Source organism: Moschus berezovskii, chromosome 9 (genome assembly GCF_049115385.1).
Source record: "Moschus berezovskii isolate FMDL1 chromosome 9, NW_MosBer_1.0, whole genome shotgun sequence".
Taxonomy (NCBI): domain Eukaryota; kingdom Metazoa; phylum Chordata; class Mammalia; order Artiodactyla; family Moschidae; genus Moschus; species Moschus berezovskii.
In genome coordinates this window covers 29,498,188-29,513,360 of record NC_142468.1, presented here as the reverse complement: position 1 = coordinate 29,513,360, position 15,173 = coordinate 29,498,188, and the positions used below count along the sequence as shown (strand labels likewise).

The following is a 15,173-nucleotide window of genomic DNA, read 5'->3' as shown; positions in this document are numbered from 1 at the left end:
CATCAAATATGTATCATGCATCTCCTAGGCTAGCTGCTGAGAGCACATTGGGTAAATGAGGCAAAGTCCTTGTTCATATGAAGTTGAAAATTTAACATTTGAAAACACTTGAAAAAGCTGTTGAATTATCAGTGGGTGGGAACTCATAGTAGAAGCATCCAGCTTGGTCAAGAGGAACAAAAAAGGCTTTCAGAGGAAGTCTAGTATCAGTGTTAGACAGTAGAGACTGCACAGTCATTCCGTGGATTTGAAATGGTCTCTCCAAAGGTCTGGAGGTGAGCTATGTTTGGGAAACCAGAAATAGATAAATATGATGGCAACAAAGAGTTTGATGCTGGGGAGTGATGAGTGATAAAGGCTAGAATCAGCAGCTAGGTCATGAAAAGTCTTGCAAACCAAGTTGAGGAATTCAAGTTTTGTCCTACGGGTGATGGGAAGCTGTTGGAAGGTAAATTAGTTTCTGAGGGTTACCATGACATATTACTAAATACTTGACAGTATTTAGTAACAAATTTGTTCTCTCACAATTTTAGAGGCCGGAAGTCCAAACTTAGGATATCAGCAAAGTTGATTTCTCTGGAATCTCTGAAAGAGTACCTCTTCCAGGGCTCTCTCCTAGCTCTTTGTGGCTGCTGGCAAGCCTTGGCATTCCTCAGTTGGTTTCATAACTTCAATCTTTTCTCCCGTCTTCACCTGGTCATCTTCTCTCTGTGTTTTCTCCTTTTCAGTGTCTTTTAGGGATACTTATCACTGTATTTAGGGCCCATCCTCATCCTGGATAATCTCATCTGAAGATCCTACTCTAATTACATTGCAAAGACCTTTTAGTTTAAATAAGGTCACATTCTGAGATTCAGGGTGGATGTCTCTTTTGGGGGTCACAGTTAAACCCACTACAGAGGGCTTTAGTGGGGCAATTGAACAAATCAGACTTATTTAAGAAGGATCACTCTGGCTGCTTTGTGGAGAAGGGATTTGTGGAGGGTAAGGCCTGGGTACTTGGAGATCAGTGGGAATCTGGGTAAAGGATCCTAGGGGCTTTGGAGGTAAGAAAGTGGAGGTGAGTGTAGGGTACTCTGAAGATGGTCAGTTGTGACTGGGAAAAAGCAGGGCTATGGTTGAGAGCATATGGTGGCGAGGAGGGGCTCTTAAGGATGGGAGATACTTCGTGAATTTTTAATGCAGGTGAAAACGATGTGGTATCTACTAAGGGAAGTAGTTGAAAATACAAGAATTGGTGGGAGGCGGGAGATAGAGATGATTTTAAGTGTAGTTAATTTACAGTGTTAGTTTCAAGTGTACAGCAAAGTGATTAAGCTATACATCAGTTCAGTTCAGTTCAGTCGCTCAGTCGTGTCCGACTCTTTGCGACCCCATGAATCGCAGCACACCAGGCCTCCCTGTCCATCACCAACTCCCAGAGTTTACCCAGACTCATGTCCAACGAGTCGGTGATGCCATCCAGCCATCTCATTCTCTGTCATCCCCTTCTCCTCCTGCCCCCAACCCCTCCCAGCATCAGGGTCTCTTCCAATGAGTCAACTCGTCGCATGAGATGGCCAAAGTATTGGAGCTTCAGCTTCAATATCAGTCCTTCCAATGAACACCCAGGACTGATTTCCTTTAGGATGGACTGGTTGGATCTTCTTGCAGTCCAGTGGACTCTCAAGAATCTTCTCCAACACCACAGTTCAAAAGCATCAATTCTTCGGTGCTCAGCTTTCTTCACAGTCCAACTCTCACATCCATACATGACCACTGGAAAAACCATAGCCTTGACCAGATGGACCTTTGTTGGCAAAGTTGTGTCTCTGCTTTTTAATATGCTGTCTAGGTTGGTCATAACTTTCCTTCCAAGGAGTAAGCGTCTTTTAATTTCATGGCTGCAATCACCATCTACAGTGGTTTTGGAGCCCCAAAAAATAGTCTGATACTGTTTCCCCATCTATTTCCCATGAAGTGATGGGACCAGATACCATGATCTTAGTTTTCTGAATGTTGAGCTTTAAGCCAACTTTTTCACTCTTCTCTTTCACTTTCATCAAAAGGCTTTTTAGTTCCTCTTCACTTTCTGCCATAAGGGTGGTGTCATCTGCATATCTGAGGTTTTTGATATTTCTTCTGGCAGTCTTGATTCCAGCTTGTGCTTCTTCCAGCCCAACATTTCTCATGATGTACTTTGCATATAAGTTAAATAAGCAGGGTGACAATATACAGCCTTGACATACTCCTTTTCCTATTTTGAACCAATCTGTTGTTCCACGTCCAGTTCTAACTGTTGCTTCCGGACCTGCATATAGGTTTCTCAAGACGCAGGCCAGGTGGTCTGGTATTCCCATCTCTTTCAGAATTTTCCACAGTTTATTGTGATCTACACAGACATATTCTTTTTCATATCATTTTCCATTATGGTTTATTATAGGTTATTGAATATAGTTCCTGGTGCTATACAATAGGACCTTGTTTTTTCAATCTATTTTATATGTAGTAGTCTGTAGCTGCTATTCTCAGGCTCCTACTTTATCCCTTCCCCATCCCTCTGGGATAATTACTTTAATGCAAGAGAGGGAAATGGGGTGTGGAGCACAACTTGTGCACTAAGCAACACATCCATCTCATATTTGACTGCTTCTAGGTATTTTAAAAGGTCTGCAAAGTTGATAATGGTGCTACCGAGGAAGATGTTAATTCCTGTTTGAGAACTCTCTATGTGGTAGGTGCCATTCAGGTTATTTTCCATGTGTTAGCTCATTTAATCTTTAATGTAGTTGTATTTATTGTCTTCTTTTATTACTTAGAAAACTGAAGCGCAGAGAAGTTAAATAATTTGCTCAAGGCCACACTGATAATAAGTGGCAGATTGTGATTTCTTCCCAGGTGTTGTGACTCCTGAAACTGTGCCAGTAAACGTTGCTACCTGTGTTGCCTCTAGAGGCAGAGGGAATAATCAATACATGGATACTTTTTTTAATTCACAGTATATGTCGGTTTTGATAAGCAGGCACTATTATCATTTTGCAGATTACAAAGCTATTTTTGTCTTGTTTATTCTTTCTCTGGCTTGCCACTAGATTGATTTAGTGAGGCAGTGTCATTTATTTTCTTTTCATAGGGTTGGGACTGGTTTGATTCATCCTTTCTCTCTTTATCTGGAAGGTAGTTTGAGCTGGGTATTATCTCTTCATATTATTAATCCACACGTTAAACCTACTCAAGGATTAAAACTGCTCTTAGGAGAGTCATTTTCATAAGCTTTCGCGTATATCCAACTGCCTTGAATAACTTTTCCTGACACCTGCTTTGTGATTGATTCCTTTATACAACTTGATTTTTGGATTTCTTTATGAAATGTTGTCTTTCCCCAAACGACATTTCTTTGAAGGAGTCTTCTCTCAACCTGGAACTAGCTCTGACTTTTTTGTTCTATGTGCCTCACAGCTGAACTCAATAGCTGGGACTGTGGACCTGCGCAGCACAGGGTCATTTAAAGCTCGGGAATTTTTTGATGAGGAGGGGACAGGGGAAGATGGAAATTCATCTTCCAAAATTCTAAAACATTAGCATTCAAAATATAATTCTAATTTATAATATGGATGCACAGATTAGGAATTTTCTTGTCACCATTGGTAATCATCACCATCATGTGTTGCTTAGTTGAATTAGAAAAACCATATCCAGGAAATGACTTTCCTCCAATTGCTAATTTGACAGATGTATGTCTGCAACTTTGTCTTGTGTAATTAGTTTTTCTAAGTTTTAGGCAGTTGTATTTTAAAAGACTTGCTTTTATAAGACTGGTCAGCCATTTCAAGCTCAACCCATTTGACTGATATCTAATAGTTTGAATGCTTGATGTTGAATATTAAGTGAAGGATAGAGGCCGAGTACATTATGAGGAACGCTGGACTGGAAGAAGCACAAGCTGGAATCAAGATTGCTGGGAGAAATATCAATAACCTCAGATATGCAGATGACACCACCCTTATGGCAGAAAGTGAAGAGGAACTCAAAAGCCTCTTGATGAAAGTGAAAGAGGAGAGTGAAAAGGTTGGCTTGAAGCTCAACATTCAGAAAACAAAGATCATGGCATCTGGTCCCATCACTTCATGGGAAATAGATGGAAAAACAGTGGAAACAGTGTCAGACTTTATTTTTTTGGGCTCCAAAATCACTGTGGATGCTGATTGCAGCCATGAAATTAAAAGACGCTTGCTGCTTGGAAGGAAAGTTATGACCAACCTTGATAGTATATTAAAAAGCAGAGACATTACTTTGCCAACCAAGGTCCGTCTAGTCAAGGCAATGGTTTTTCCCATGGTCATGTATGGATGTGAGAGTTGGACTGTGAAGAAAGCTGATCGCTGAAGAATCGATGCTTTTGAACTGTGGTGTTGGAGAAGACTCTTGAGAGTCCCTTATACTGCGGGGAGATCCAACCAGTCCATTCTAAAGGAGATCAATCCTGGGTGTTCATTGGAATGACTGATGTTGAAGCTGAAACTGCAATACTTTAGCCACCTCATGCGACGAGTTGACTCACTGGAAAAGACTCTGATGCTGGGAAAGGTTGGGGGCGGGAGGAGAAGGGGATGACGGAGAATGAGATGGCTGGATGGCATCGCCGACTCTGTGGACATGAGTTTGAGTGTACTCTGGGAGTTGGTGATGCACAGGGAGGCCTGGCGTGCTGTGATTCATGGGGTCGCGGAGAGTCGGACACGACTGAGCGACTGAACTGAGGGGCCAGAGGAGTTATATTATAGGCAGAAGCAGCCACATGTGTAAAGGAATGGAGGTCTATCAACTAGGAACCAGCCTAGCCTGATGTACCTGGCAATAGTCCTTTTCCTTTCCCCTGTACACAGGTCTGGGGATGCCAGCAGGTCAGGGCTTGCAGAGTATCTGGCATTCTAATAACTGTGAAGATTCCAGATAACTTTGATCAGTTGTTAGAACCAGAAGGTGGTTCACTTGGTGATATTTTGTCCTTTGTGTTCTCTTGCTAGTCCCTCCTGAGGCCATTGGCTTCTTGTCTGCAGCTGGGGTCTTTCTTGTTCTTCTGGTTGTCCTCTTCCTCTTCATCAACAAGAAGCTGAGTTTCGAGACCACAGGAGGCCTTCCATGCCTGGAGCAACACGGGAAAAGAAAGCACTCTAAAGACAAGACTGGAATCTGTGAAGGGCCAGGTAAGCATTATGCTTTGCAGTCTTCTGAGCTTGGCATTGGCTGTGGTTTTGTTCAGGAAAGGAATGTCACTGTTACTGGATGGACCCCATTAAGTAATCACACATGAGCAGTTTAGCAGCTGCTGTGGTGGCGTGATGAATGGACATTACCAAAGAATACATTAGCTTTAGGAAAGTAATGCTGTCTTTAGGGTCCAAAGAGCAGATGGGAAAAGGCTGACCACCGCTTCCCGTCTTCTTAGCTTTTTAGATGTCTGTGTTGAGTTTCCCTCTGACTAATGCCTGAAGGAAAAGAAAATAAAAAGGATTTTGGTTGACAAGAGCCTTGATGTGTTTTGGTTTCATTATTTTGGAATGATGTTGACACTTCACTTTGGTTAGATGTTTCTGAGATTTTCAGTGCTTAGGGCCATTCCGTACCTCGTATGGCAATAGTCACTTTTCTAAAGGGAGGCTTTAAGTTCATTGAATCTATTCCATCATTTACTAACTTCCTTCCTTCAATTTAACGGGGAAAATAACACACTAAAAGAAATAATCAGCTTCCGGCTTTTAAAGAACACATTCTATTTTCAATTACTGAAGGATAGAACTTTGTGATACAGGATGTTATCACAAAGTGATTATAATCACACAAAAGCTGGATGTTTAAAGACAGTGCTCTTATTTTATAGGTAATCACTTGGCTTTTTTTAAAAAAAAATTTGTTTGACCCTGCTGACTAGAAGTTGGTACTTGCCAGCTGCCTCTACAAAGATTACATCATGACCACTGCAAGCTGCTGACCTTCAACACCCCCTGAAAGAAGTTCAGGGTGAAAATCAGGAATGAGGCACTCTGTGCTCTGAAAAAAAAAAAAAAAATCTGGCAGAACAGGCCTTCAGATAGGTAGGTCTTTTCAGAAAAAGGTTTTATGAGTTCCAATTCTTTCATCTTCTCATACCTAGAAAAACACTCTTGTCATTAATGGTGAAATCTGCTTTGGCTATTAAAATTTTTTTTTTTTTTTTTTTACAATTAAAAGAAAATAGAGTAGCTATGGTTCAGACATCCTGGGAAATAACTATTTCCCAGATATCCTGAAAAATGATATTATGGGTGTGATTTCAGATTAGACCCTGTGACCTAATGTAGAACTTAATGTTCCTGTAATGCATTTTTGCTTCTGTACTTTGCTTGCGGCTCATAAAACCAAAGTTACTCCATTTTAAGATAAGGTTGTTTTTAAGTGAAGATTCCTAAAATTGTTTTTGAAAAAATAAAAAAAAGAAAAGAAAAAAAAATTTGTTTGTCTGATTCTCACTCTTCTCCCCCATGGCCCATGGATGGGGCATGACAGAACTGGTGGAGGGACAGTTTTACATTATGTTTTTGAGCTGGGGCAAGGCCTTGAGGAAAACACCCCTTAGCTATCCCACAGCCTGGACCAATGACAATATTTGATTTATTGATATGGTACCTTATATAGATATGGTTTAACTTGTTAACTTTGCTATAATAAAAGGCATAATTTAGGAATAAATATGTATTAATTATCTATTACTTTAAAAAATTACCCCCCACAAAGATATTTATTATCTCACAGTTTTCAAAATTGATGAATATGGGGCTTCCCTGATGGTTCAGATGGTAAAGAATCCACCTGCAGTGTAAGAGACTGGGTTTGATCCCTGGATCAGGAAGATCCTCTGGAGGACGAAATGGCAGCCCACTGTGGTTTTCTTGCCTAGAGAATTTCATAGACAGGATCCTGGTGGGATATAGTCCCTGGAGTCGCAAAGAGTTGGACATGACTGAACAGCTAACACTTTCACTTCACTATCATGTATTAATTACTTATTACTTTAACAAATTACCCCACAACAAATATTTATTATCTCACAGTTTTCGAAGTTGATGAATATGGGGTTAGCTTAGTTCAGTAGTTATTACAGATCAGAGTTTTTCATGATACTGCAATCAGAATGTCAGCTGCAGTCATCTAAAGGCTTGATTGGGGCTGATGACCTCACTTCCAGGCAGAAGGCTTTAGTTGCTATGTGAACCCTCCGCAGAGCTGCTTGAATGTATTTTTCACATGGCAGCTGGCTTCCCCCAGAGTGAATGATCCAAGAGAGAAGAGCAAGAGGAAGTCAGTTTTTTAATGACTTAGTCTAGGAAGGTCATTCAATATCTCCTCTACCACATTCTGGTCATTTACTAAGTGCAGTCTATCTTCAGGAGAAGGGGGATTAAGTTCCACTTTTTAAGGGAATAGTATCAAAGAGTGTGCGATGTCTGTTAAAATCATAGGGGAGAATAGTGGAAGGGGTGTCAAGTGTAGTTCTGGCAGTTGATTTGTCATTCCTACTGTTGCGGTAGCCTTAGTTTTTGAACTCTACTTGGGACATCTGGCTTGTCTTCTGAAAATAGAGTGGAATATTTAAAATAGAATTTTTCATGTGAAATCTGGGACTTACAAACACTTTAGCCACTGTTGTTGCTGCTGGGACATAGGTGAGACTTCTGCTTGGTCACGAGGTGATATGGAGTTAGGGTTCATAGTGATTCTTTCCTCTTTCAGCAGCTCACTCTCACTAGTTGTATGACCAAGGCAAATTATGGAACCATTCTAAATGTTTTCCTTATCTGTGTATCAGGGTTATCAATACCCCCCTTACAGGGTTGGTCTCAATTATGCGAATTAATTTTGTAAAGGTTCCAGCATGATGCCTATGGTCAAGGCCTAATGGAACTTTAACCATAGTTGTGTAGTATTAACACAATTCCAGTCACAGTAGTGGCTTCTAGGAGTGACATCACACATGAACATATTGTATTCATTACTTAAATTGGGAGATTAAAGTTGGTGATGTTTTCTCCTTTTCAGACTTTAATAAGTACAAAGAACTAAGGTTAGAGCTATTTAAGATAGTTTCTTTTTGTCTTGTTTGACATGTTATCTGAGTAATTTAGAGACAATTATGAGTTATACTTGCAAATAAGTCAAAGATAATATTGAAACAATAACAATAAAGCATGAAGCAGAAGCTGTTAGCTCAAGCAACACTGAGAGTGGGATATTCTGAAGGGAGCTTTAAAAATAGTTTAATCAGGAGAATCTACAAATTACAATGAAGAAACAAACACCTTCATTTTGAAATTTCTCCTTTGAAAGTTTAATTATTCTTGATCAAGAGTCTTTGAAAAATGTGCCTCTAGCCCAGATTTTATCTGACTTTTGATGTTTGTCTTAATTATCATCCGCAGAACCCTGACTTCTCAGTGGAGATGGGATGTTCTTAACATATTTGGACAAATGTTAGGAAGGGAGGAAGGCAGCCTGGTATGATAGAAAGAAGCACAGTGAAGACAGCCAGAGCTTAGTTTTGCTGCTAATTGGCTGTGGTATTTTGGGAGGTTCACTTCACTTCTTTGGGTCTTAAGTCCTCACTTGCAAATTTATGAGTCTGGGCTAGGTTTCTCCCCATTGCTGCAATGCAGTCCTGTTCGATCCTTGGGGTTACCATAGCAATTTATTCTCTAGGTCTCAGTCTATGAATGGAGGACACCTGATGAAAATGATTAAAAAGCAACAAGACCATCTTACTCTGAGGGTGAACCATATGAAATGTCCATTTTTATGGATCAAAAAAGGGCTGGATATTAGCAACCTAATCATTATAATCTAATTTATGTGTGAGGTTCTGAAGAATAAAATAATTTTTTTTTGTTTGCGTGATAATGTTAGAGAGGCAGACATGGCAGTTTATTTTCTGAACCCGTTGTACAAAATAATTACCCCACAAAAATACCTTTTAGGCTATATACTTTTTTCAAAATTCAACGGATTTTCACATATCATTTATCTGAATGTAGGTAAAGGATAAAGAATTGAAACAGTTTCTTCCTAATAACATAGGTAATAATAATAATTAGGTAATGATAATTGATGGCTACCATTTATTTAGCATTTACTACTCATATTCTTGCTAAGTCTGTTACATGGATTATTTGACTTCTTAATACAAAGTACTTGTGTTATTTATTGGTAGTAATTGCTTTGGAATGTGAAGTCAAGTGGGCCTTAGAAAGCATCCCTACGGTACTGAACGAGGGGACTCAACGGAGGCAGGCCGGAGCCGTTACCGTCGCCATGACCCGTGGTAACCAGTGCGAGCTCGCCCGCCAGAAGAAGATGAAAAAGCAGAGTGACTCGGTTAAGGGAAAGCGCGGAGATGACGGGCTTTCTGCTGCCGCCGCAAGCAGAGGGACTCGGAGATCATGCAGCAGAAGCAGAAAAAGGCAAACGAGAAGGAGGAACTCAAGTAGCTTTGTGGCTTCGTGTCCAACCCTCTTGCCCTTCGCCTGTGTGCCTGGAGCCAGTCCCGTCACGCTCGCGTTTTCTCCTGTAGTGCTCACAGGTCCCAGCACCGATGGCATTTCCTTTGCCCCAAGTCTGCAGCGGGTCCCTTTTGTGCTTCCTACCCCTCAGGTAGCCTCTCTCCCCCAGGGCCACTCCTGGGGGTGAGGGGGTTACCCCTTCCCAGTGTTTTTTATTCCTGTGGGGCTCACCCCAAAGTATTAAAAGTAGCTTTGTAATTCCTAAAAAAAAAAGAAAAAGAAAGAAAGCATCCCTATGAACAAAACTAGTGGAGGTGATGGAATTCCAGTTGAGCTATTTCAAATCTTGAAAGATGATGCTGTGAAAGTGCTGCACTCAATGTGCCAGCAGATTTGGAAAACTCAGCAGTGGCCACAGGACTGGAAAAGGTCAGTCTTCATTCCAATCCCAAAGAAAGGCAATGCCAAAGAATGCTCAAGCTACCATACAATTGCACTCATCTCACACGCTAGTAAAGTCATGCTCAAAATTCTCCAAGCCAGGCGTCAGCAATATGTGAACCGTGAACTCCCAGATGTTCAAGCAGGTTTTAGAAAAGGCAGAGGCACCAGAGATCAAATTGCCAACATCCGCTGGATCATGGAGAAAGCAAGAAAGTTCCAGAAAAACATCTATTTCTGCTTCATTGACTATGCCAAAGCCTTTGACTGTGTGGATCACAATAAACTGTGGAAAATTCTGAAAGAGGTGGGAATCCCAGACCACCTGACCTGCCTCTTGAGAAACCTGTATGCAGGTCAGGAAGCAACAGTCAGAACTGGACATGGAACAACAGACTGGTTCCAAATAGGAAAAGGAGTGCGTCAAGGCTGTATATTGTCACCTTGCTTATTTAACTTATATGCAGAGTACATCATGAGGAACGCTGGGCTGGAAGAAGCACAAGCTGGAATCAAGATTGCTGGGAGAAATATCAATAACCTCAGATATGCAGATGACACTACCCTTATGGCAGAAAGGGAAGAGGAACTCAAAAGCCTCTTGATGAAAGTGAAAGAGGAGAGTGAAAAGGTTGGCTTGAAGCTCAACATTCAGAAAACAAAGATCATGGCATCTGGTCCCATCACTTCATGGGAAATAGATGGAAAAACAGTGGAAACAGTGTCAGACTTTATTTTTTGGGGCTCCAAAATCACTGCAGATGCTGATTGCAGCCATGAAATAAAAGACGCTTACTCCTTGGAAGGAAAGTTATGACCAACCTTGATAGTATATTAAAAAGCAGAGACATTACTTTGCCAACAAAGGTCCGTCTAGTCAAGGCTATGGTTTTTCCCGTGGTCATGTATGGATGTGAGAGTTGGACTGTGAAGAAAGCTGACTGCCGAAGAATTGATGCTTTTGAACTGTGGTGTTGGAGAAGACTCTTGAGAGTCCCTTGTACTGCAAGGAGATCCAACTAGTCCATTCTAAAGGAGATCAATCCCGGGTGTTCATTGGAAGGACTGATGCTAAAGCTGAAACTGCAATACTTTGGCCACCTCATGCGACGAGTTAACTCTGGAAAAGACTCTGATGCTGGGAAAGGTTGGGGGCGGGAGGAGAAGGGGACGACGGAGAATGAGATGGCTGGATGGCATCGCCGACTCTGTGGACATGAGTTTGAGTGTACTCCGGGAGTTGGTTATGGACAGGGAGACCTGGTGTGCTGTGATTCATGGGGTTGCAGAGAGTCGGACATGACTGAGCGACTGAACTGAACTGAACTGAATTGCTTTGGGGGAAGGGTAGATATGGGTTGTCACAAAGAAGCCATTGTTCAGTGTTTTTTAAAATCTTATTCATTTTTAATTGGTGGAAATGTTCAGTGTTGAGATAAAAGTTGATTAAAAATAAACATCCCATGGTGAAATAATAGTTTTGAAAGAATCTTAACTTTGAAAGAGAGATAAGATTTTGTTTTGTTTGTTTTTCCCTCAGAAGCTTTCTATATGTATCAAAGGCAACATTTCAAAGTTGGAACAGAGAGCTTAATTTCCAGAAGCACAGGATAAAAAGGATAGAGGATGTACAGGAGGGTGGCTCCTCCCAGGCAGGAGGAGAAGAAAGGCTTTCCACTAGTGGGAAGGGCAGCCCACGGCTTAGAAGGACTACAGGAAAAGAGATTTGGAGGGCTTGAAAATTGCCTGGACCCTGAGAAGGGTGGTGGGTGTGGGGCCACCTGACGTGGTTGTAGTGAGAAGATCGGAGTCCAACATGGCCTGAGGAAGCGACGAGAAGCAGAGCGCCATGTGCATCCCCTTGTGGAGGGTGGCTGGAGACTGCCTCACTCGTGTCCCATGTGGGCCCAGCATGGCTGCTGCAGAGGTGGAACATACTGGTGGGGATGTGAGGGCAGAGACCTGGAGGAGATTTCTAGCACAGCTCCTCATTGAGTAGCTCGTGTCACGTAGGGTTTAGGAGTTTCTGATGACCGTCTGGGGAGAAGACAGTAAAGGCCTAAGGGTCACTGTCTTCCTGCTAGGGGGTAACTGCACCTTGTGGTGGGGTGGCCTGTATCAGAGGCTGGGGAGCACACCACCTGAGGCCTCCTAGAGCCAGGACTGTGTTCAAGGGCACATAAACTATGCAGTTGCACAGGGCTGCATGCCAGAAAGGGATGCTTCTCTTGGGTTAGTGCTCTGCTGGTGCCCTCTTGAAATTCTTAATGGTTTTTGAACCAAAGGTGCTTCCATTTTTGCACTGGGTCTTCACAGTATGTACTTGTCTTGCCTGGAAGGATCCTAGGAGGTACTTCAGGTACACAGCCTTCCCTGGGAAGGCTGTAGAGGCAGAGGCTGACACTCCTCTGTGGGTCAGGGGAGCCAGCAGGGAGAAATAGCATATCATAGTAAATGAGCACACGTCTATGCCCATTGCTCTCTGATGAACAAGAGCATGGAGTGGGAGTGCAAATCCCCCAAACTGATTATTGATCCTAAATGAAACTGACTGACTGACTTTGAGGAAGCAAGTTGAAGTTTAGTGTCTCACCATGGAGCATGGGAAGGCGTGGGGGTGACAGGGACAAGAGCACCATGAGACAGCATGTGTATGCATGCTCAGTCGCTTCAGCTGGGTCCAACTCTTTGTGACACTATGGACTGTAGCCCACCAGGCTCCTCTGTCCATGGGATTTTCCAGGCAAGAATACTGGAGTGGGTTGCCATGACCTCCTCCAGTGGATCTTCCTGACCCAGGGGTCAAACCTGCATCTCTTATGTCTCCTGCACTGGCAGATGGTTTTTTTTTTTTTTTTTTTTACCACTAGTGCCACCTGGGAAAGACAGGGTGTTGACAGCTTTTGTACATTTAAGCAAAGCTGGTGTTCAGCCAGGGCTCAGCAGTCAGCTGTGCCAGCTGGAGCTTGGGAGTGAGGTGGCTCACATGTGACAGTGTCTCCCTACCTACCAGTTGGTTAGAAAGCCCAACTGGCCAGTTTCTCCTCAAGACTACTCCCACCCCTTCACCTGCAATGGGATGATTAACTTCTAGTCTAGCAGGAGCTCCGAAAAGCCCCACCTTTTTCTGCTTGGGTCATGATGGCTGTGGTTGTCAGATACTTTTGGTTTCAGTTCTGCATTTAGGTTCATGTACAACCTTAGTACAGCATAATTCAATTAGTAGATACTATTAAAATCTCCATGTTATAGATGAGGTAACAGAGGCTTTGAGGATGAATTGTTTTCCAAGGTATTAAGTGGCAAATTGGAGACTGCCTAATGTCAGAGGCCAAGGTCTTAACTGCACTACTCTTTTGCCCACCTGTTCTCAATGCAAGCCACTCTTTCATGTTTTGAACTTCTGGGATGGGAGAAAGTAGGGGAAAGGGAAGATTTGGAGGATGGTTTGGTTTCCTGTGGCTGCCACACAACCACAAACTTGGTGTTTTAAAAGAACATAAATTGATTTTCCACACGGTTCTGGGGACCAGAGGTTTGAAATCAAGGTGTCCACACTCCCAGCTTCAAGTGGCTGCCAACCATCCTTGGCATTCTTGGGCCTGTGCCTGCGTCATGCCCGTCTCTGCTTCCATCTTCACATTACCTCCTCCTATGTGTGTCATCTCTCTGCCACTTGTCATTGGATTTAGGTCTCACCCTGATAATCTAGGAAGATCTCACGATCCTTAACATAGTCACTCCTGCAAATATCCTTCCATCATTCAAGGTCTCAGGGACTAGAACATGGACATATCTTTTTGGGGAAGGAGTCAGACACGACTGAGCGACTGAACTGAACTGAATTTAGCATTAGGAGAGTTGATGAAGAATTGAATAGAATTTTTTTCTTTCTCCATTTTCCTTGAACAGTGGTATTTCACATTCTCCATCTGGGTTAGAATGATTCTTACAAAGGGAGATAACAAAAGCTGGTCAGATATTTTTGGTATAGACTATAATCAGCAGACAGAGTTCTTTCCTGCTGTGAGCCCAGTTGAACTACACTGTCTCAATCCTGGGAGGCTTTTAAAAAACTACCAGTGATCAAATCCCACTGCAAACTAATTATATCAGAATAGGGAGTGACAGTGGTGAGCAAACGGTACAGGTTTAAAAAGCACACCAGGTAATTTAAAGGTGTGCCTGTGGTGGAGTGCTATGGATGGAAGGGGTGTGTTCATTGCTAACATCCCCTTTCAGGTTGGAGAGGGTAGAGCTTGAGCAATGTTCATGCTGGCCCAATTTACATTTACTTCTGCCCACAAAGTATCCATCTGGTGGTTCCTCACCTATGTCTTTCCCTGACTGGTTTATTTCAGTTCTACCTTGGTCAGCGGGCAAGCTTTCCTTTACGATGCTTCCCCTCCCTACCACTGCATGTATACCATGGCACTCTTAGCAGATGACTTCCACACGGGGATTTTAAAAAAGGAAAAAATATTTAGAGAAAGTGTCTATAAGATTATTCAAAGTTGTCAAGTTATAACCATCTGTAATTTATACTCAAGATTCTGAGTTTACAAAATTTTAGTAAATTGGACCCAGACAGAAGAATTTGGCTGCCCAGCTTTGTAACTTTCCATTGTTTTCTGAATAATTGTCCCTATATTCCATTTTCCTTTTATGCCCAAATAAGAAAGAGCAATGACAAATTTTACAAATGGTATGAGTCAGGATCTGAAACAAATGTAAATATCTGGGAGGTTTTGTTTGCTGTCTTTAAAGTTGTATTTTCTTTGCCTGCAGGTCTGTGGGAGTGGTTTTGGATCTGGACTGATCAGATGAATTTTAAATGAATCAAATATTTTAGAATCAGTCAGTCAGTCAGTGAGTTCAGTCGCTCAATCATGTCCGACTCTTTGCAACCCCATGAACCGCAGCATACCAGGCCTCCCTGTCCATCACCAACTTCCAGAGTCCACCCAAACCCATGTCCATCGAGTTGATGATGCCATCCAACCATCTCATCCTCTGTCGTCCCCTTTCCCTCCTGCCCTCAATCTTTCCCAGCATCAGGGTCTTTTCACACAAGTCAGCTCTTCGCATCAGGTGGCCAAAGTATTGGAGTTTCAGCTTTAACATCAGTCCTTCCAATGAACACCCAGGACTGATCTCTTTTAGGATGGACCAATTGGATCTCCTTGCAGTCCAAGGAACTCTCAAGAGTCTTCTCCAACACCA

At 42.4% G+C, this 15,173-nt stretch overlaps 1 protein-coding gene across 1 annotated transcript in view; it reads left to right on the top strand.

Moving 5' to 3' along the window:
- Window positions 1-378: 378 nt before the first annotated feature.
- Window positions 379-15,173, top strand: part of SYT16 (synaptotagmin 16) — a 162,098-nt gene continuing 147,303 nt past the window's right edge. Inside the window, exons 1-2 of the mRNA XM_055437169.2 lie at window positions 379-448; window positions 5,007-5,186. Coding sequence (XP_055293144.2) covers window positions 379-448; window positions 5,007-5,186 — 250 coding nt within the window. The remainder of the gene's footprint in view (window positions 449-5,006; window positions 5,187-15,173) is intronic.